Source organism: Camarhynchus parvulus, chromosome 3 (genome assembly GCF_901933205.1).
Source record: "Camarhynchus parvulus chromosome 3, STF_HiC, whole genome shotgun sequence".
Classification (NCBI taxonomy): Eukaryota; Metazoa; Chordata; class Aves; order Passeriformes; family Thraupidae; genus Camarhynchus; species Camarhynchus parvulus.
This window is the reverse complement of record NC_044573.1, coordinates 61,082,082-61,104,662: the sequence shown is the minus strand read 5'-3', so window position 1 is coordinate 61,104,662 and position 22,581 is coordinate 61,082,082. Positions and strand designations below refer to the sequence as shown.

The following is a 22,581-nucleotide window of genomic DNA, read 5'->3' as shown; positions in this document are numbered from 1 at the left end:
TCTTGTTCTAGAGTAAGTTGGCTAATAAGTGCAAATTTGCTACATTATTGGATGTAATTTGCTGAAATATATAACATTTTTTTCTTTCCCCAGTACTGTTTTAAGGGGTTATTTTTTAGAATTTCTTGGTATGTTTGCAACAAAATGCTTTTGTTTACACCAGTGTTTTTACAGTACAGCAAACCAAGGAAATACTCCATGTTGGTGTTATCTTACCACAGATTTCAAAAGCAGCAGTATCTGAGGAAACACCACATAGCAGCTCTGGCTTAGAAGGCTTTGAAGAGCAGTGGAAATTTAAGAACAGGCATGTCAATGCAAATAAAAGAGTGTGTACTTCTTATCTGTTCTGATTCATATAAGCATTACCAAATAATTCAGGGTATAGTTTTTGGAAGCACTCTGCAAATTAATTCTCGTCTTCTGGAGGGAGGAGAGTCCTTATTTGTATAGAAAGTGATAAAGCTGTGCAAGTTTTTTTCAGAGGTGGAGGAGACATGGCCACTCATCTCAGAACTCTTGGCAGTGATTTCGCTAGACGATTTCTTTGAGAGGGCATGTAACATGCAGAGGGGGTAAAATGAGGGTCTGAAATAGCCACTGTGCTACTTCCAGTTCGGAGTCAAGTAGACAACTGATGTGTTTGCCCTTGGTGTGTAATTTTCACCCATGTTGTTCTGGAAGCAATTCTTGGGTTTCTGAATGGCTCATCTTCCCCTGTAAGGTGGGTGTACGTGTTTGGTTTTGAGCAGGCTGTGGGTGCAGAGTGGAGCCTGTAGCTTTGAATGCATGAAGGCAGAAGTTGGACTTGCAGGGCCATGCTGCAGGGGAGCCTGCAGTCACACTGCACTGGGCCCTGCATGGCTGCAGCTTCCCACATACAGTGGCATTCCCGGCCCCACACATTCCCCGGCTGCCTCCTGTGCCGTGGTGCTGCCAGTGGGGCAGGAGCACTCGGGATACCCGAGCCATCGGCGATGGCTTTCCTAACCTATGGGTTTGTAATACATCTCTGTCACTGGATTATCCAGAGGGCGTGGAGGCATGCCCATGTGAACCGGAGATGAAGTTGATCTGGCGGGATGTCATGTCTTAGGCTTGAAAGCAGCCCGACCAAATGATCCAAAGTTCACCTGGCATTGTCAGTCTGCAAAGCATGTGATAGGGAGTTCAAGCCCTGCATCTGAGGTTCGTGGGGCTTTTTACTTCATTTTTTCTAATCAAGTCTTTACTCAGTGTACTTGCCTATACCTTTTTTTTTGCAATTAAAAGGTATAGGCAAGTACAGCTGGTTGTTCCAGATTAGCAGCATTTGAAGACAGTTGCATGTGCAAATGTGTATTGTCTGAAATATTTTTATGGTTGGCTTTTTGAAGAAGCAAATATGAAGTGCATGTAGTTACAGTATTTGTCTGTAAGATAATAAATCCTTATCACCTTCTTTCATGTTTCAGGAGGACAGTATGTCTGGAGAATTTAGGGCAGGACCAAGTAGATGGACAAATGATTCAGGAGTAATGCATGACTAACTGGAGCTGGGAGGCTTCTAGGAAAGCATGGGTAGAAGGATGGCAGGTAGTTTCTAAGAGGTGGATATTTCTGATATGAATGGCAGAACATAAAAGGCTATTGCTAGCATCTCCTTGAAGTTCTTACTACTAATAAAAATTACCTTATTTTTGGAATATGAAGTAATTTTGGTTTGCATCTAGGATTTTTATAGTTTCCATGATTCTACAGAATTACAATGAGGATGAGTGATAACTTAATTGGGTTGGTAAATTAGAGAAGGGAGAGGAGAATTCAACAGTCTTGATTGAAAAAGAAAATAAAGCAACTAGTTCATTCTCATTAGTCACAAAATCTAGTTCCCTCATTTACATTTTTAAGATAGAATCAGCAGATGAGGAAAATTACCCTTAAAATTACAAAAGTCTCTATAGTTGCTGTCTGAGTTGGTCCCCTGAAAAATTAATTTTAATTAAATTTTGAAGTTAATTGGTCAAGATATTTTAAGTCATTATTAAAATACCTTTGTTTCAGTTCAAGTTAATCTGAGGAATTACAGTAACCCCAGAACTGGAGTCAAGATCTTTCTTCACATGTAACCTGAGAAGTAAGAATTTGAACTGACAATGTAATGTCCCTTTTAGAAAAAAAAAATGTATATCTTCTTAAGTTATGTTTAATATTGGGTAGAGATCTCTTTCTGCTTTGCCTACTGTCAGTGCTTAACTGTGAAAGTTTTGAAGTCAAGTGGCTTATAAAGTTCATCAGCAATGGTGGTTTTTCAGATGCTTCTGGAAAACAAGACACCTGTATACAGCAGAATTCCTTGGGGTAGAGGGCAGTGTTTGCTCAGTCAGACAAATTTTAATCTATTAGAATACTTGCCCACTAGAAAGCTTTTTTTTTTAATAGCCCAGTTCTCTCTTTTGTGAACATTTTCCCCTCTTTTGTACAAAAGCAGTGTTTGAAAGTGGCACAGGGAGGCTGTCAGGGGTATCTGGATCTACTGTTACCTTTGTAACTCTTTTTACCATGAGTGTTGCAGGTGGAAAGCATCACTTTGGTATATGGATAGAGTGCAAGTTTCAGTAGATGTTTGGGTGAGCAAGGTGAGAGCCCAGATCATCCCTGAACACCAAAGAACAAATTGACCCTCCCAAGAATGCTGGATACCCCAGGAGTCACGAGCCTCTCTGGAGCTCGCTGAGCTTTCAGTGTCTCTGATGCTTGCAGAGCTACTCAGTGGTCATGCCATGTCTTTGCCTGTACTTCCCTGCGAAATAAATACGTGTAGGTAAGTATAGGAGGTTTCAGGAGGCATTGATGGATCTGTTGCAAGTTTCAACAGGTGAAATTCAAATTGGATGTAATGGAAAAAACTATTCCCAGGCAGGATGGTGAAGCATGGTATAGATTGCTCAAAGAGGCTGTGACATACCCATGCTTGGAAATTTTTTAAATCTAATGGGATGAGATCTGGAGCAATGTGATCTCTCTGGAGATATCCCAGCTTGGAGTTGGGGGTTAAAATAGATGACCCCTGAGCATCACTTTCAACCTCAATTATTAGGCTATCTAAAATTCCACTGTGGAACGTGGTCTTGGAATGCAGGATGGGGAACTATTTAGCAGGCAATTGGTAGAAAGATGGCTGTAGAACTAGGGCAGCCCTGTTTCATGCTGTGCTGTGGGTATCATGAGAGCTTGGTGTAAGTTTTTATTCCACATATATTTTGTGGAATTTTTTTTTGTTTTTTTAAGAAGGAGAAAGCATACATAGTTCTCAAATAATGTACTGTAACAGCAGTGTCTTTCTGGTGTTTATTACAAAATGCCAAATCAATTTGTGATGGAAAAGGGAGTGGAGCCACAGGTGGCCTAAGAGGGAAACCCATCTGGGGAGGGGTCAAACAGAGTTCATAATTATATTCACTGTGTTGCTTTTATTTTTAATAAAGTTTGGTGATAACATATCTACTTCAGCAATTAAACCAAAATTTCAGTAAGGGCAAGAATTCTCATCTGATATGAAGAGCATTTAAACAAAAAAGGAGGATTATGTAGGAAGTGGGAATCTGTAAACAATAGAACTCACATTTAATGCTCTGAAACATGCCTCAGAAAACCATTATTGTCTTAAGCCAGCTGCAGTATTGATTAATGCAAGTACTGACTTTGCAGGGGGTTGCTTGCAGCTTCTTTTCTTCTGGCACATGAACTGCCCCGGGTAGCACCCGCTTTCCTGTGCTTAGGAAGGGGGGGAAAATAATATTTCTTCTTTCCTTCTGCTCATCCAGATCCACATCCAGAGAACGGAAGGGTGTGACCACATGACCTGTTCACAGTGTAACACTAATTTCTGTTACCGTTGTGGGGAGAGATACCGCCAGCTCCGCTTCTTTGGAGACCACACGTCAAACCTCAGTATCTTTGGATGCAAATATCGCTACCTCCCCGAGAGACCACATCTGAGGAGATTAGTGCGAGGCTCTGTCTGTGGTGAGTGCATTAGTGCTCCTTGTGGAGAGCTGCACAATGAAGGGATGGGGGGATAGGGCAATTATAGTTAAATTAAAACTAGTGGTTTAAAGGATTGAATGGACAACTTGTTTTTCAGTTATTCAAAAGGTGGCTTATTAAGTATATTTAAATATATGGCACTTGCCCTCCCTTTTTAGATGGACTATGTATGATTAAGTATTGTGTCCTCTTCTCATAGCTTGTTTCCTAATTTTTTTTTATAATACATAAGCAAACTGTATAAGTGCTGTCAATATTCATGTCTCTGGCTGTGTTCATTATTCCCAAAGTATATTGGAGAAATGGGTCAAAGGAGAAACCTTATTTAAATTAACCTTGGTGTAAATCTGTTTGAATAAAGTGCTCTTTGGATTTGAACCTGCTCTGAGTAAAAAAAAACTCAAGGTTTTCCCATATAAATAGGAGGACACTATTTTAACTGTTAGCTTTAGTTCAGATAAAATCAGCTTGAAACAAAATACAACTTATATACATTAATTTTTCTCACTAAAGTATGAGGCTGAAAATGTCTTTTTATTAAACCAAAAGGCACTCATAATATGCTTTTGAGCCAGATAGATGTCTGTTTCAACCTATAGAAGCACAAGATAATAAAGTAGACTCTTATATTATGTGTTGTCTTTCATATATGTGAAGTTCAGTAATTGTACTGAGTTTACAGCATGTAAGGCAACCTATAATGTTACAAGAAATGGATGTATTAACTGCCAAAAAACAGGTACCTGTCAAGGAAAAGATAACTTTCCATACTTTGAATTAAGGCATAAAATTTGGAGATGACTTGTAGTTCATCTAGGATGAGGAAATGCTTTGAGCTTGACTGTAGAGGTAAAGGCAAGAGACAGAACAGGTGGGAAAAAGCAAACCTGAGGTGAAAGCATTACTCCTGAGCCAGGCATGTTCCCGTAAGAAAACTAGGTAGTTTTCCGAGCAACATAAGAATTCACAAACACAAACTCATAGATCTGGTAATGAAAATGCCAGTCTTGCTGCTCTGCGTTGTGGGGGATTTGCAAACCTGGAATGCTTATTTTAAAAAAGTGGCAATATGGCATCCAAGCCCATTAATTTGACCTTAGGAACTTGCAAGGCTTTGGTAACATACTTTGAGAGAAGTGATTTAAAAATACAGAAATAACTAGAAAGGAGATAAAAATTGAAGATGGTTGGAGATGCATACTGTGAAACATTTTGTAGAGATGAATTGCAACACACCAGAAGATCTAGTCTAGATGAAAGACAGTGCTGGCATTAGGGCACATGAATATGTTGTTGATTAAAAATTTAGGTTTAAACGTCAAGAACTGTTTCAAAGCACTTAGTAAGATTTCAGAGGAGCTTTCAGTAATAGCCACAATGGAAAACCATGTAAGCTTTTTTTTAAATAGATCTTGTTATTTTGGTGTAATTTGTCTGCTGTAGCAATAGATTGTACTCAGAGACATTACCAAGTCAGTGCTGCTCCCATGCAGAATCATGGGTCCACTTATTAGAATCATAGAATAGCTTGGGCTGACAGGGACCTTTAAAGGCCACCTGTAATGAGCAGGGGCACCTTCAACTAAATCAGGTTGCTCAGAGTAGCAACCTGATTATCATTCAGCCTGGTCTTGGATATTAAAGCTCCATGGTAAATATGTGTATGCTCATATTTACAGGATCACACATAGATAAGGTATAACATACTTTTATTTTCATCTCCTATTTGCAAGTGTACTTGTGGTTTGCATTAATTAACAAACCAAGAAAGATTAGCAAAGCTCAAAACCTCAGATCACATTTCTCATAGGGTTTTCTGTTAAAAATTTCTCTCCAAAACTCCCTCTGTCATATGATGTGATTTCTCACAAGAAGGGTCATCATCTGAATAGAGGCAGAGGTACCTGAATCTGTCAGCACATGTAGTAAGTGCCTACATTTTTACAATAGCTTGTTAACACTCAAGTTGACAAGAATTCAGCAAATTCTTCATCAGTACTTATGACCTTAAATCTCTGTCATTTCTACGGCTCTAGATTTGAATATTGATCCTGATAGTCTTTATGAATAACTACCAAAATACTCCAGAGACCCAAAAGAACTCATACATGAAAATAAAAAACTAAAATCTTCAGAAATTTGCATCTGATTTGAATTTGGGAATTGAGCTCACAGCTCTTCTCCATTGCAGTAGATTTTGGCTGTGACGTGAATGTGTGAGCCATTCTAGGTTGTTGTACTCTTTTCCACATGAGGGTACATGTGTGTTTTCACATTGATTTTTAAAAATGTGTTATATTGCTGTAAGATTGTACCTCCTGACCTTTTGAAGACTGTATAATCCCAGACTGTGATACAGTTTGCTTGTGGATTATGCCATTTTCAATGCCGGAAATTTGCTAGGATCTTCTCTCTTTGTAGAACAGAATTCAGCTGAATCGATCTGTGGCTGTTAACTGGGCTTGTACACAGGTCTGCCTAATGAGTCTGTCCCCAGCAGTGGTCAATTAGAAATAAGATCTCACTCCCTGTTTGTTTCCAGTAATCATTGCTTTAGACACTTTCTTACTTAAGGCTTGTATCTGAACTTTTGCTTTGTAACCTTCAGTGGATGGATCCTTCCCTAGTTTTAACAGTTCTTAAATTTTGGTTTCCACAACATTTCTGGTAGAGGCTCTGGGTTTTCACTATGTGTCAGGTGGAGAAAATCCTGGGGTTTTTTTTATTGATTCCTGATAATTTTATTGGCTAGTTTTGTTATCATGAAATTGAGTAAATAATAATAGCTTTCTGGCCTTTTCATATCATTTTTTTATGGAGCATCTATCAGATTCTACTTTGTCATGATATTGGATTTATTTTTTGTTTGTGTTTTGTGTGTTGAGCTGAAGCTTACTGGTCTTAATCACTTAAGATCAAATTTAAACCCAAAAATGTTGAATTCCAGTTAGGGATCACACCCAGGCTCAGGGAGGTCCCAGTAGCTAGACCTGAAAATATATATATATAAATACTTTATCAGGCAAAAGAGGAGCATTATCATCAGGAAGTGTTACTGCAGAAGCCTGGGTTTTAGTTCTGTTCTGAAAGTCAGCAGAAGAAGAGATGGTAGCAGAGATGCCATTAAAAGCATAGACTCTACATTTTAGTAACATGTACTGAGAAACAGAGGTTGGATTTCCTGTAGAAAAATGCCTCTGCTAGTTAGCTAAGTAGTGGAAACTAAAGGAATGTTATCTTGGCTGTTGGGAGACTGGTGAGGTGTTGCTAGATATGTGGGGGTTTTGTATGACTTTTTACTTTATTGCTATGGAGATGAAATACTTTAATAAATGTGATTTTGTAGCCATGTGGAGCAAAGGTTTTTGTGTTGTTTCTAAAATCTGGCTAGATGGAGTGTGTAGAAAGATCACCACAAGGCAGGCTGGCATGCTAGCATGATTTCTATTGAGGAGCAAGTGCACACAGTCACAAACTGCTCTGCCGTAAAAATAAGGGAAAAGAATTTATGGCAGTATAATTTTAAACATAATTTTCTTCATCAACCAGCTGTTATGTAAAAGTGGTAGCAATCACAGGGAGAAGAAAACCTCAGAAGTGATCTCTGACATTTCTTTCCCGTTAGCTAGCATGGTTTTTAGAGAAACTGTCCTGTGACAGTGCAGTGGATATATTACCCTAAAACCTGTAACTAAACCCAAAGTTACCCAAGGGAAAAGTATTCCCTCGTGTTTCCTGAAATACTTTGTTATTTTGCAGAAGAATGTGGTTCTCTGTATCACAAATAAGGCAACCCTTCTGAGACACCTGCAAATACAGTTGTTGTATTACCACAGATGTCTGCATCTTCATACTGGGCCACCCAGTAGAGAAATTGTTTACGATTAATTTGAGTGTAATTGTAAAAAGATTCTGTTTCAATTGCTTTTTGTGAAGCTGTCCTTTAGAACTAACTTTGGACAACAGCAAACTGGCTGTCATAGCCTACTGCTGAGATGACCACATGGGCTAATGACCCAAGATTTTATTCAGCTCTGAGACAGGCATTACATTTGCTCTCTGTGCTCTCAGTCTCTGAGCTAACAGATGTAGGACAGTTTACTGCCTGCAGCAAACAGCCTTTGTCCCAGTGACATTTCTTGGTGTGTGATGATTCTATGATAAAGAGGCTTGTAATCTTTTGCACTATGACAAACAATGTCTGTCAAGCTGGAATTGGATATAAAGTAGTTTTCAATTCGGACATGTAAAACTGAGCATTTTGTAATTGTTTCATAGAATGCAAATAAAAGCCATTGGAGCAAAGAGTACATACCCACTGCGTTGCCGGTGATTGCTGCTGTTTGTACTCTTCCTGATGGCAGCATTTCCAAGCCTTATTCACCTTGTGTTGTTTGTTAATTTTAGTTTACAAAGGTAGAGAAATATTAAGGATTTGAACGTGACAGATATATAAGTAGAAATAGTATTTGCTTTGAAATTCGGTCTTTAGAAATAATGCATTGCTAACCAAAAGAGGATATGGTCTCACGATGATAAAGTCATTTTATTCTATAAGGTAAATTATAAAAGATAACTACACAGTACTCATAACTTCATATTCACAGGCAGAAGGAAAGACACTACTCATGCTTTATTTCAGCTCTGAGTTTGTCAAATATAAGTGAACAAGTTCTTGAATTAGCTCAGGAGCTGTTCTTCGTGTCTGAAAAGAAGTTATTCCAATTGAAGGCTAGCTTAGCCCTTCCCATAGACTCTGTTTCTGCATACTTAGTCACCAGCTCAGTGATTTAAGTATTTAATAATTTTGATACCAAACATCATAATTTTCTAGCATTCTTATTACACGGCTATTAATGAAGTAAGGAGTTCATATCATAAGCCTCTAATCTTTTACAAGCTTTACTTGAAATTGTTGAAGACTCTGGTGATGTTTTAAAATGCTTTTAGCTTCTTATTTTTGGACCTTTCCTGAGGTTTTTCATCACTTTACATTCATGCTTCTGTCTACACTTGTATAATGTACTTGACAAGTTCTATGTGTATAGAGCAGCTCAGTGGAGTCCCAGGAAGGTATGCCATTAGGATGCCTAGCAACTAGAGTAATACAAATATTTGCCAATTTTTTTTTCTTCTAGGAATTAATGTTTCCCACCCACTGCACTCCTATGAAATTTAAAAGCTATCAAAACAGAGCAAGAAAAGGACCAGTTCATTTAACTGCTGTAAATATTTCCAAAATATCTCATTTTTTCTTCAGACTGCTCAAATTAGTGTCTCAGGTTATGGAAAGGTTTACATCATTATTAAATGTAGTAATCCATTTACTGAAATCTGATATGAGTGACTTGAGGGAGGGAAGAAAGAGGTAAGAAACTCAATTTTTCTCCCATTCTAAAGGTGACCTTTCAAACACATACCTAACTTGGAGAAAATTTCAAGTCCCTGCTCACACTGCTGGTGTATCAGTAAAAATGCCTGCCCTCCTGCATTTTCAGACAGCTCAGTTAAGGGATGTCTTTGACCCAGCTGCTCAGCCAACAGAGCCAGGGAGATTCTTCCATTGAAAGCATGCAGTGCAAGGAAGACGGCTTGGGTTCTGGCTCAGTTTCAAATTTACATTTTCAGCAAGACCCCTGCCTTCACTGTGTGAACTTCTACAAATCATGAACTCATCTGAAAGTAAAGAACCTGAACGTGCTTTATTTGTTCTTGGTTTTATGCTCCAGCAAGTATGCTGCTCAACATCACTGCCCTACTCATGTGAGAGCCACAACATATCCTCATAAATGTAGATCCAAAATAGACTTGGCTGTGGTTTGACTTAGACCTAAATCACAGCTGTACATGAGCACTTCACTGTAACCTTTTAAAGTGAGCAGAAATGTATTTAAAGGTGATGGTCTCATCACCTTGAGCTAACCTGAACTTTCCAAGATGCTAGTTTGTTTGGCATCTCTCCAGGCTGGTTGCTATGCAGTAGGATTCCAGAGAAGCCAAATTATAGTAGCTTTATAGCTATCACGTTCCTGTCAATGCTTGAGGGACTTCAGGATGGGAACAGAAATAAATGCAAGCTGTTAATGTATGAAATAAGCTGTGCTCAGAGAGTTGTGGTGGCTGAAGAGGGCAAAGAGAAATGTTTATAGGGAGCTGACTGGGTGATGATAGCTCTTGGCTGAATTTTTAGGATGAAATTACAATAGGAATCCTATTTTTAGAGGTAAAGAGTATTATTTTTAAAATAATAGATTAAAATATTTTCTGATATTGAAATATTTATAAATTGTTGGAAAGGAAAAAGTAAAACCTTCTTTGAACTGTTTAATGAATTTTGCATTTCAGCTGGAAAACTACTCATTACACCCCTAATATTGGTTCTGGGACTGGCACTGGGAGCCGTAGCTGTTGTAGTAGGTAAGAGTTACATATGTGAATGAAACTAATCCTGATTATGCAGTGACTTTCTCTGTGTGACGTCTCAAAGACATGGAGACAAAGTACAGATTTCACAGATGCTGTTTTAGTATTAAGCACATTACTTTTTTCTTAAAAATGGGGATTTTAAATTTATGCTTACTAGCTTTATTTTTGTTCCCATTTATTTCATTCTCCAAATAAACATCTTTAACTGCTCTAGATAAACTGGCAAAAAGTTCAGAGTAATTTAAATGTAATCCTGGGGGCTGACTGACTTGGACCCAGCCTTACAATCACCCCATTGAATCACAATTTTATAACCTCAGTCGTGTGTGTGGCAGGATTTTTAGGGAACTAAGGCTTAGTCCCAAAAGCTCACCAGCTTGAAGATGCAACAGCAACAAAGCAGCACATTGAGATGAGTCAGTCTCAAAACGTGATCCAGTGAGAAGGCTGCCAAATTGTATTCCATCGCAAAAAGTGGTACTCTGAACTCATTTGATTACTGTATCAAAGCTCTGTTGATGTGGTTGCATTGACGTGGACAGATATTTTAACAAAGCTGCTCTTTGCCTGGCTTAGCTGAGTTTTCCCACAGAAAGGAGATTAGCTGTGACAACAAGGTATAATTTTGCTCATGTGAGTGCATATCCACTCTTTATATTGGCAGCAGTATGTCATTGAGGATCATGCTGCTTCACAGCTTTTCATCAAACTGCTCTTTCCACTGAGAATTTGCAGTGTGTGCCCAGCCCTGAGGTATATTGGGGTGTGGCTCCTTTATATTGGTATAATAAAGCCAAAATACACCAGGATAGCTATATTAATAAGGTTGGAAGTAACCAGTCGACCTATAACCAAAATACTATTACAGCTTTTCTAGACTGCATCTGGCCAAATACGGAATATTGTTGTAATTTCTGTATTTAGACCAACACTCTTCAATGAAGAGAGTGAGCAGTGCTTATCTTAAATATTTATTCTATTCAATAGAATTTTTATGCCAAAATTTTAAACAATAAAGGCTTCTTAGTGCCAGTAAATCTTATTTATTTTGGTCTGTAACCTGGTATAATCTATGGTGGGGGGAAAAAAGCCCACTTTTCAATATACTAAAAATCGAGAGGGTTTTGCAGTAATATAGTAGCAATATTTGCAATAATAATCAGAATGCCATTGAAGTCTCATCCTAGGCTTGGCTGGATAAGATATGATCAAGGCCAGCAGTATGAGCAGTTCCAAAAACATTGATTATTTATAGAAAAGTTTTGATTTGAAGTAATTAGAGCAATATTTGCTGCCAATCACTATTGGAATAATTTCCATTACGTAGCTGAAAATCATACTGCACCATTTACAAGGCTATTAAGCAAAACAACAACCCTGTGATTGTAGTAGTCTTTTGTTCTATGTTGTTCCTGTAGTGGTGTTTGAAAAGAAAATCTTCGGCCGTTTCAGTCACCTGGTGGCAGGAGGAAGAGGAAGATCCTTCTCATTTGGGTTTGAAAGAGTACAGACTATTTGAAAAATTATTTTTCACCTGAATGATTGTGATGTATTTATTTATTTTTGTTTTTACAGTTTCTTTCTCTCAAAAGACTTAAAAAATAGTTCCCTGTCCAGGCAAGCAAAACACTTGATATTATTAAAGATAAACATTTGGTATTACTTCACAGTAGATGAGGATGCTTGTAAAAATAAATAAAAAGTAAAACTATAACGTGCTGTCTCTATTGCATGTGAATCTAATTGAAAACTAGCTTTGAATTTAGATCTAAGAATTTCCAGAGTGCTTTTAAAAGCTTTGTTTGTACCATATACCAAACAGCATGATTCAGAAATTAATTTGTCAGAGTTGAGTGTAGGGTTAGCAGGAATTTGTTGTAACAGAAAAGAGTAAGTGTAGCTTAACTCATTATCAAAGACACTGGTTGTTGCAGGCTAGTATTTTTTTATGCTTGTCCAAATGCCTGGTCAAATTCTCTTGAGACATGAAAAGCTCTATCTGAATACATATATCTAAAGAGCATAACACATGCAGAAAGGATTGCATTTAATTATGTGTTTTTTTCATGTTTCCTTCTTTTGGCAGGTTTATTTGTGTTTCCTATCTATTGCCTTTGTAAAAAGCAGAGGAAAAGGTCACGGACAGGTATGCCCTGGTGAGGACAGACATGACTTGCCTGAACTGAGCTGTTCCTGCAAGGGCTATCCATGTTTTGTGCAAGAGAGCAATACAGTGCTGGTTACAGCATCAAAGCCACCGCCAGGGAAGAAGGATGGGGTCTCTCCTGCCATCTTCCCTCAGCTGAAAACACTACTGCAGACCAGAAAGCCTCTTTGCTCTGGTGCATTCTCAACAAGATGGGCCCCCTGACTGCTGCTTTTTAAATGTTTTTTGGTTTTGTGTTTTTTTTTTTTTTATTGCTTTGGAGGGGTCTTTTGAGTCTAAGTTTCTGAACCAGACAATCCAAGTCTGTATTGTAGCCACAACTCTACTACCGATTTGGCCTGTGAAGAAAGCATTTAACTTCTACCATGTGCTCGTTTAACTTCAGTGTCGGCCTTTAAGGTGGAAATGTTTAGAAGTGTTTGGACTCTTACTGTGTACTGAGCATACTACTTTTGGTATTAAAAACTACTTCTGTAAATAACTTCCATCACACAGCATTCTGTTCAGCATACCAAAACCCCATCGCATGCCAGAGCACGACAGCTGGTTATCTTCTGAGCCCTCCTGCCAGTGGAGTGCACATTGCCACCGCCAAACTGCAGTGCCTCAGAGGGGAACACCCTTAGTACTGGAGCGCCGTGATACTTAAGAATGTGGTGATTGGTTTCACTTCAGTAATTTATTTATGACAGTCTGTTAATATTAATGGCAGAGGGTGTGACAAGATTTCTTACAACAGGACTTCATTTTTAAATTCTCACAGTACAGAAAAATATCTGAAGGGTTTAGATAATAAGATGTGTCAGTGACTTAATCTGTCCCAAGATATCCCTGAAATGTGTCTTCAGGGAAGCTGGAAACCTGCTCTTTTTATTCTGACTTGGAATATGATACACATGCTACACACTACCTGTGTGAGGATTGACTTGATGAAACTTTATAGCCTAAATAACATTTTGTTTGTTTGTTCCCTTGAGTAGGCTACTACTACGTAAGTCTTGGAGTATCCACTGATGTCTTAGGAGGAAAATCTGTGAATCCAGGGTAAGGGAAGTGATCATAAATTCTTAGGAGACCACTTCATTCTTACTTTCTGCTTCCAGTGTTTCTCTTCCTGGCACATGGCAGTTCTGAAGAGAACAGCTATCTTTGCTCTTTTTTCCTTAAGTTCTACTGTTTGCTACCAAACCTCTTTCTCAGTGCATCACAACAAAAGCAATGTAATTCAGCATAAGGAGTCAATTACTGAGAATTTTTACACTTTTAATTTTAATCCAAATCTATCATACAAATATAACTTAAAAAGCTAGAATAAATTTGTTTAGACAGAACACTGAAACAATAAAGAAAGGAACTGAATAAAAAATACCTACTTCATACTGTAAAAATACAAGCTAATCTTAAAGAAAAGAAGATTGGATTTATACTGTTAAGGTACTTCTTTTCAGTTTGTGTGTTTGAAGATACACACATATTTATATATCTATGTTGGTGTATATATGGGGAAAGGGGAAGCAAGAAGATGGGAAATGTCCTTAAGAGTCTACTGACTTCAAAATTAAGGCTTGCAAAAACATATCATTTAAGAAGATGTACTTTGTACCACTTTCTTTGAAAATTGTTGTTAAATCTGAATCCTCTTGTAATTTTTAAGCAAATGGTGTTCTGCCCTACCAATATAATACTGTTACAAGATACTTTGACTTTGAAACCTCAGTGGAAGAAGCTGATAACTTTTGTTTACCTGGAAACACAAATATCAGTTTACCATAGTTGGCTAGTATGCTTGTTTTCTGTCAGCTTCTGGTTTTGTTTTCTTGTGTTTTTGTTTTTTTTCTTCAAGTGCACCATAGTAGTCAATAACTATTTAATAATTTCCATTTGAATTTAAGGGCATGTTTACCCTGTTATCCTAACAGTAGAAATAGTACCTTTCAAAGATTTGCAAATTAAGAAGGGAAGCAATGATGTTTAGAAATAAAATTCAAAGCCTATTGTCAATGCAAATTCACCTGTTATTTAGACTTACTTTCTTCTGAGACACATCAGTTTTCTATTTGTGTTCTGTCTGAAGTTGGAAGCTGCCTTAAAATTGGTCTTGGTTTTGAGTGTGTTTTCTGAGGCTATACATATCAGTTGTCTTTGGCTTACTCAGGGATTTTTATTCCTCTCTTTAAATGTCAAATAATGAAGATATTTTTATATTATTTAGAAAAACCTTCAGACCTCAGAGAGTGAGATATATATAGATAGATTTGGGTTTGCAATGCAGTCTGTAACTTGGTGTCAAACTACTCCACTTGAGAATATTTTAGTACTTGAGATTATCTGTACTTAACTACACAGTGGATTAATTTCCTTTCTTTTCCTGGTTCTGTGTAAATGTGAGAGATATTCTTACAGTCTTTGTAGCTGTTTTCACTCTGCCATGTTTGCCTTTTTCAGTTTTTAACTAGAGTTCAGTAAGATCTGAAACTAAGATACTAAAATAAAGAACATAAAAAGGAAGATAATAGATCTGCACTTAATTCTATTCAGAAAGTATGTCCTTGTGGATGGAGAAAAGGAACATACAACTCAGCTCCTACATTAATGGCCATCTAGGCCATTTTGATTTTATCAGAACAGATTAAATCAAAGGGAAATGGTTCTTCATTTTCTATACAGAACAGAAAGAGACATCTTTGACCTTGTAAAGATGAGTGAGTCTGATTGTGCTTTTCCTGCAAAGAAAAAAAAGGAATTACAATAATTTTTGCAGTTAATAATTTTGCAATTGCAAGGAATTAAGATCATTTGTTTTGTAGAACAGGATAATTGTTCAAGAACCTGGCAGAATAGAGGTATAGAAGTCTTTTTCCATCTGTATAAAAATATTCCCACTTGAAAAGTACATAAATACAATTTTTATCAAAATTGTATAATAAAACCTACTAAAGCATGAGAAGTAGCTCAGTACAAAGCTTCATGTGGTTAAATATTAGCTTTTAAGCAACTCATCACAGCAAACCTTATATGCATCGAAACCATGTCATTTGTTTTAAAAACATTAATTTATTCTTTTGAAAGAAACAGAATGAACTTTATAAGGAAATTATATGAGTGTATTGTGTTTTTTGTTACTACTCTAAAGAAACCATTGGGCTGTTCTACTCCATGTTTATTAGCAGAAAACTTCATCAGGCAGCTATATTAACCTGCTAAGGCAGATTCCACACTACTGTATGCTGATCATCATGGTCATTGTGTTTGCTTTAGCAACAGTTGATATTTAAGGTTATTTATCTTTGTGCAAGGATGTTGCTCATCAGTGCCTGTGTTCAGACTAGGAAATGCTGAAATCCATTCTACACTAGCCTTCTGTTCCAAGCTTGCTGAGGCTGGGTTTGCCTGTGTGCTCAGTTGTGCATGCAGACACACAGTCAGAGCTGGGGCTCTCCCCATCCTGTGCCATGGCTGGGTGTTCCCCCATCCTGCTCCTGCTGGGAGGGCTGGCTGGCCACACCACTCCCCACGAGCTGCTCTCCCTTTCTCCACTATGCGGAATTTAGTTGAATTTCAGTAGTGGGGTCAAGTCCCAGGGCTACTCAGCCATATCAGCAGCAGGATCATTTTCTGTCCCATGGCATCTCAGAGCATAGTTAGGTATATGTAGAGAGTTTATGCTGGAGCTTGTGACTAGAAAAAAAATTTTGCTTTTCCTTATGTAAAAAACTGTGCTCTTCCTTTCCTATTAGCCAATGAGAGTAATAAGCTGAGTAGGAATACAGGCAAGAAGCAGAAAAACAATTCCAAGGAGCTTTGTGCTGAGCTGACCCATCAGGCTTAGTTCCGTACAAAAAAGTCAGTGAGTCTTCAGTTCTCACCACCTCTATAATATAAACAGCATATTCCTACCTGTTCAGTGTCATTAAAGTACGGTGCACTTTGAGTGATCTATTATCTTCCTTTGAGGCAGTGCAAATGTGTAAGGGAAGAATTTGTGTTTGGTTTTGATGCTCCTAATACTGACTTGGTAATTCTTCCTGGTGTGTTAAGGGTTTTTGTAATTTACACCTATTTATTCATTACAAAATTTTTACTTTATTAAAAATATTAATTTGCAGGGACTACTGCCAATTTTAACTAGAAAGCATTTTGGATCACTGTCAGGTATTCTTTTTAGCCAAGAGGCTTTTTGCTCTTCCAAGGATTGTCACAGTTTGTGTGATATTAAATGGTGTAGGTGGGGCAGTAATTCTCCCAGAGGATATAAATTTGCCAGTGATGGAATGGTTTCTTATGCCAGTTAGGTTTGAGAAACTGTTTAATATTCAGTGGTCAAACAGATTGCCATGCAAATTATTGGTTCGTTTGTTAGTTTTTTGGGTTTTTTTAAATTCAGTTATGTTATTTTATTTCTTGAGCAAACCTTACATCATAATTTTTGGTATGCTAATTGTGCAGGTTCAAGTTGTGGGTAAGAACCACAGATTGCTGTTACTGTTATAATCTATATTAGATCTCTGCTGATGGAAAGAATCCTACATGAGGAGACTATTAGATAATTTCTTACTTTGTTTTCATTTTTAAGCCTTATAGTTGCAGTGAGTCAGCTTCATTCCTGACATCAGTCACAGCCCCATTAAACCAGAGAAAACTATTTTTGTGCCAGTGTGGAATTTGGTCACAAATACTTTTATAGAAACATCTGGAAGTGTGTTGATAGCCATGGAAAACCTGGTTCACTTCTTAAGAAGTGCAAACTACGATGGAGCCACTCCTCTCATTGCAGAATGATGCCAAGGTGTTTCGTAAGCACAGGAGAGGGAAGGAGTTGCGAAGAATTTCCAAACAACATTCTCATTAGAGCAGATTGTCAGGAGAGGGGATACTAGCTTTTAATATAATAAAGAAACCTTAATGCTTTGAGTCACCAATAAAATTAGAAACAATACCCAAAGACAGTGTTAATTAACATTTCTTCAAATTATGCTTTCTTCAATGTAATAAATAGCAGCACACTGTAAGAAATGGAATTGCAGCTGTTCAGTATTTTTAGGACTTAACACACAAACTTGGGGGTGCACAACATCTAAAAAGTTATGTTGCTGATCTGTTTGGTAGTTTATCTTGCTACTGTTACATGAAAAACCAGCTGAGCCTTGATTCTATTGAAAGACAGTGTTTTCACTGTTGTTACAGCTTGAGTACTTAATACTCCAAAACAATTTTGTAGTAAAACTAACAAATGCTTGCAGACTGAAGCTTCCTTGCTGATTCTTCCTTACCTTTCTGTGCATAAGAGTTCAGGAACCATATGTTCTCTCTGCAGTAAGGAACAGACTGCACATATTAGGCAATTAATCACTGATGCTTCTCTTCTCTTGGCCTAATAGTGAAATGCCATAAGGTAAGGAAATGAAAACTGATCTTAGAGTGCATGCTCTGATTTCAAAGTTAAAAATGTGTAAGAAGTTTTAATTACTCCATAGCAAAAAATAAATACTTACATTTTGAAACATAATTCCAGCTGTTAATTTACAAATCTGTCTGTATAACACAATAGTTATAATAGTGATACATTTATTAAAACATGCATATTGTGCAAAAGAAAACCTTTTCTGGTGCTTATTTGATTTATCAAAATATGAAAAATTAATCTGAAGTGTTTGGATAGATTAAAGGCAGAAGAGAAGCCTATTGTGTAAAAATATTTGTTTAGCATTAATGTGAATTTTGCACATATCTTAAACACAATTGCATGCCAACCCCATTCAGTGTTCACCTTGTTGAAAATTTGCCAGACTGAAAACAGTATTTCTGAAATTTTTAACTTATTGTCACAGAGCATGATGTTACTAACACAATGCCACATTTACCTCATTTTTAGAAGGAAATACATTTACAGAATTCAGAGAAGCTGTTCAGGTGTTTTGAACCCGTCCTGTAAAACTAATGACGCAGTCAGAAAACATCTTCATGCCTTATGCAAGCTCTGGGTGAGCAGATGGATTCAGTCTTTAGTCATGGACTATGTTTTTGCATAAAAAATGCATTCTTAAGAGTTTTTCATATCAATTTGCATCCTACTGCTTTGTGTCAAGAAATTGCAAGGACAGAGACAGATTTACATTTCACTGTTTACCATCTCATAATAAATTGTTTACGATGTTTCCATTCTTATACACTTCGTTTGTATGCACTCCTTCTCATTCTAAATCTCATAATTTGAAGCTGACTCATGAAAATGGCTGACGATCAAATTGCACCTGTAAAATGTGATCTCATAAGAAGTGGCTTCATTAATGCTTTGCTGAGATACAAGCAAAATATTAATTTTGTTGTATTTACATTGCTTAAAAGCAAGATGCTGAAGTCTTTTTCTTCAGGGCTTTTAATTTTGAATTTTTTAAAAGTTACTTAAACAGCACAGTCATCTTTGTTACATAACTAACCATCTGAGTACAAAATAATATTTTCGGGTTTTTGTTAGCTCTTGTCACTATGGTAGAGATGAGAATAGTGTTGAAAAAAAGAAAAAAATTATCTCTGAGGAGTACAAGCTGAATTTAATTCCATGACAGTTCAATGAGAAGTCTTCCTTTGCCCCCATCTCTTGTTTTGTGTATCTTAGGGTGAAGGTTCCCTTTAAAATAGGTTTAATTTGAATGGCAAGGAGTGAGGGTAGTGAGATAATAGATCACACCCTTTTTAGTGTACAGGCTTCTGGCACAACTAGGGTGCTGGGATTCATTAAGAAAGCAATTTCTAGTTCTGCATTTGGGCAGCATACAAGCTAGATGCATCAGTGATGGGAACTTTTTGTAGTATATTTACGAGATGACTAAGAACTTGTAAAAACTGGAGGAAGGCAATGCCCATGAAAGCAATGCTTGAATTCCAGTATTTAGTGTTTTGTATAATGAGGGATTTTAAATGTGTAAGTGCCTTATTGCGTGAAATAAATGAAAGATGTTCATACCCCTCAGCAGAGCAATGTGGGCATTCCTGTTCTGTGGACTCCTACAGTTCCATTAACCCAAAGTAATGAGTTTTGGTTTGCTGAGAAAGTTGACAAATGCTATATTAGGGAAGAAGTTAGCTTATCATAAAAGTAATCTGACATGTTTATGTTAATTCTGATGATCTCATTTCTGTGGGTTTTTTTAACTTGCTCTTTGCCCCCATCCCTCCCATCTTCCTTCAGACTTCTGCAGACATGCATCTTAAGTTGTTAGTCTGGCTCCTCTAACATAAGAAGCCCTGAGTTTTCAACCACTGAAAGAAACACAGCCTGTTGGAGAGGAGAATTGAGCACAGCCTGCTGTGGCTGCACCTGCCAGCTCACAGGCTCACTGGTGCCTTGTTCACCCTAATTGTTGGAGGTGGAAGCACCATGGAATATGGAGGCACATGGAGGTGCACTGCAGCTAGGCTGGGACGTAAAGCAAGTTGAGAGCATTTCAGTGTTATCCAACTGGAGCTATCCTGTTAATACAAGTTGGTAGCTCTTCTGGGCTGGGTATCTAGGTGGATGGAGCCATCGATCAAGATGGTGGTGCAGCTCTGGGATCTCTGCCCAGCATTTCACTGCAGGGTGGGAGGTGTGATCTGGAAAAGTATTACTCATTTTGCCATCTTCTGATAGCTTCAAAATGGGTGTTGTGGGGTTTATTTCTTCTTACTTCATTTTCCAGAAGACAGTGGAATTTTACCCTTTAGGTTCTAAACTTACTAAAGTACCTGTTTGTTCTTACTAACATTGATGCCACTGTTGTCAATCTGTTATTGAGGTCAGGAATAAGCTACTTTTCTAAAGCTACCTTGAATTTCATGAGCTTATGGAAGCAATTATCTGCCAAAAAAATTGAAGTATAAAAGGTAATTATCAGAAGGAAGTTGAGTTAATGGGGGGTAAGAAGAAAAATTCAGCTTAGAAGGTCTTATTTTTTATAGATTCATGATCACAAGATGGTTTTAATATGTTCAGTTTCCTCCACTGAGAATTTGTAAAGAAAAGCAGGAGAAATTAAGATGAGTATCCCTTTGAACCTTTTATTTTCCTGAAACTCTTGAGTTTTTCAGAACTGTAGGAGGGGCTTTTTTTTCCACCCAGGAGTTATTAATTGGTGATATAGCTGTCACATACTGTGACTGTTTAGTCAGGATTCACCTTGCATATCTAAAGGTTTTGGTGATAGGGAATTTGATTTAGAGCCATACTGCAATAAAATTATAAGTGAATTATTACATATCTTAATGACTTCTATTTCAGCATTTGCTCAGAATTTTAAAATTTGATCCTTCTATAATCTATTAAATAGAAGATGCCATGTGTCAAAATACTCCTTTAACCTTATGAGTTACTGTTTTTTGTTTATTTTTACTAGTTATTTCCTTAAATTAATTTTTTCTCTCCTAGAACCAGCATTCACACAACCAAAATGTTGATACGATTTCCCCATTATCTTTGTCTTGCATTTAGCCAGAACTATATTTTCTGTTGCCAAGTATTGCAACAATGGTCTTCATGCTGTAATAACTTGATAAAATATTCAGTAGTCTTGGGCAATATTTTACAAATAATTCATCTTCAAGTTGTTATTTTAAATGTATACCAATAATCACTGTTGAGTGTGCTACCTATGTGGCTGCTTTAGTTCATGTCAATGTTTTGTAAGGATTATTTCTTGCTACCCTCTTCAGAGTGCCTTTTCATTTAGGAGGTCTAGAAAGATGGTTCATTGAAGTCTTCTGTTGAATCTACCATAGTAATGTCTGATCTTTAAACTTGTCCTGATGAATGTAAAACTAAAATCTTGTTCTTTAAAAAGCTATAGTAGACACAGGTTGTATATGCACATATACCTGCATGATACAAGGGAAGGTATTCTGCCAATGTCTGTCCTGCTGGACAGGACCTTTCAAAAGTAAGTGAATTTTTTAACAGTTTTATTTTCAAAATGTTACCTCACTAGTATTCAGTAGTAGATATGTCTCTGTATTGCTTCACTTTGCTAAATACAATCACGGTAGGCAGTTTAATTTTTAAAAGACTCTGCGATGAATCTGGTGTTCGTATGAGACTGAATTTCGTAAGACAAAACTTACGGTACTTTGTTTCCTTTAAAGGCATTCCTTTTACTTACACTGACATCCCAAGCCCCTGTTAGCAACAGACTGAAAAAGTGCTTCCCCATGATGAAATGGAAGAATGTAAAGTAGCATTTGAATGCAGTCCACCCATCTTAGAATCAATATTCAGAAATGGGGGCAGGGGGCAGTGATGTGGTTAATTGTGGGGAGACATACATTGTAGAGTTCGTTCACTTGCACACAAGGGGTTTTACAATGTCATCTAGTAATGTCTACCTAATAAAGTTTTGAAAAAGAAAAATTAAATTGCCTGAATGTTTAACTCTTTCTTTAAGCAATTCTATGCATGAAGGATAGTTGACAATCTCCAAGGAGTCTTGCTTAAATTTGTAATACTTTTAATGATATTTGTATAATCTTTTTTAAAAATCACAGTAAATAATTTAAACTTCAGAATCTTTGTGTTCTCAAACCCTGTATTAGTCACTTCACTCTTTAGCTGTTGTAACACTGAAAATGAAAGCAGGTAAAAAGCCAGTTACTGTGGTGAATATTTTAATATAAAGTACTCCCTGTCGTGTGCTGTCATCTCTGGCCACTGCTTTCACTTTTAAAAGCATCCTAATATGCAACACAGAATTTTACCTTCTCATGAAATGTTAAAATGTTAGCATAAAATAACTGAACACAAAATGAGGAGAAAATTGCTGGAATCCAATCTTCCCATTCCTTTTTTATGACTACTTTGTAAAGATTTATTGCTTTCAGAGGGTTTCAGAGAAAGCAGTCTGTAGCTGTAAACTTGAAATTGGTAACCCATCAATTGATGCAGTTGCCTGTTCTCTCTGGAAAGGAACTGTGTTCAGTTTCCTTACTAGGTG

At 37.2% G+C, this 22,581-nt stretch overlaps 1 protein-coding gene across 1 annotated transcript in view; it reads left to right on the top strand.

Annotated features, from left to right (window-relative positions):
- RNF217 (ring finger protein 217) overlaps nt 1–22,002 on the top strand; it is a 64,536-nt gene extending 42,534 nt beyond the window's left edge. The window contains exons 5-7 of the mRNA XM_030944751.1: nt 3,807–4,008; nt 10,375–10,446; nt 12,542–22,002. Of these exons, the coding sequence (XP_030800611.1) occupies nt 3,807–4,008; nt 10,375–10,446; nt 12,542–12,615 (348 nt within the window). The 3' untranslated portion in view covers nt 12,616–22,002. The remainder of the gene's footprint in view (nt 1–3,806; nt 4,009–10,374; nt 10,447–12,541) is intronic.
- The last annotated feature ends 579 nt before the right edge of the window (nt 22,003–22,581 follow it).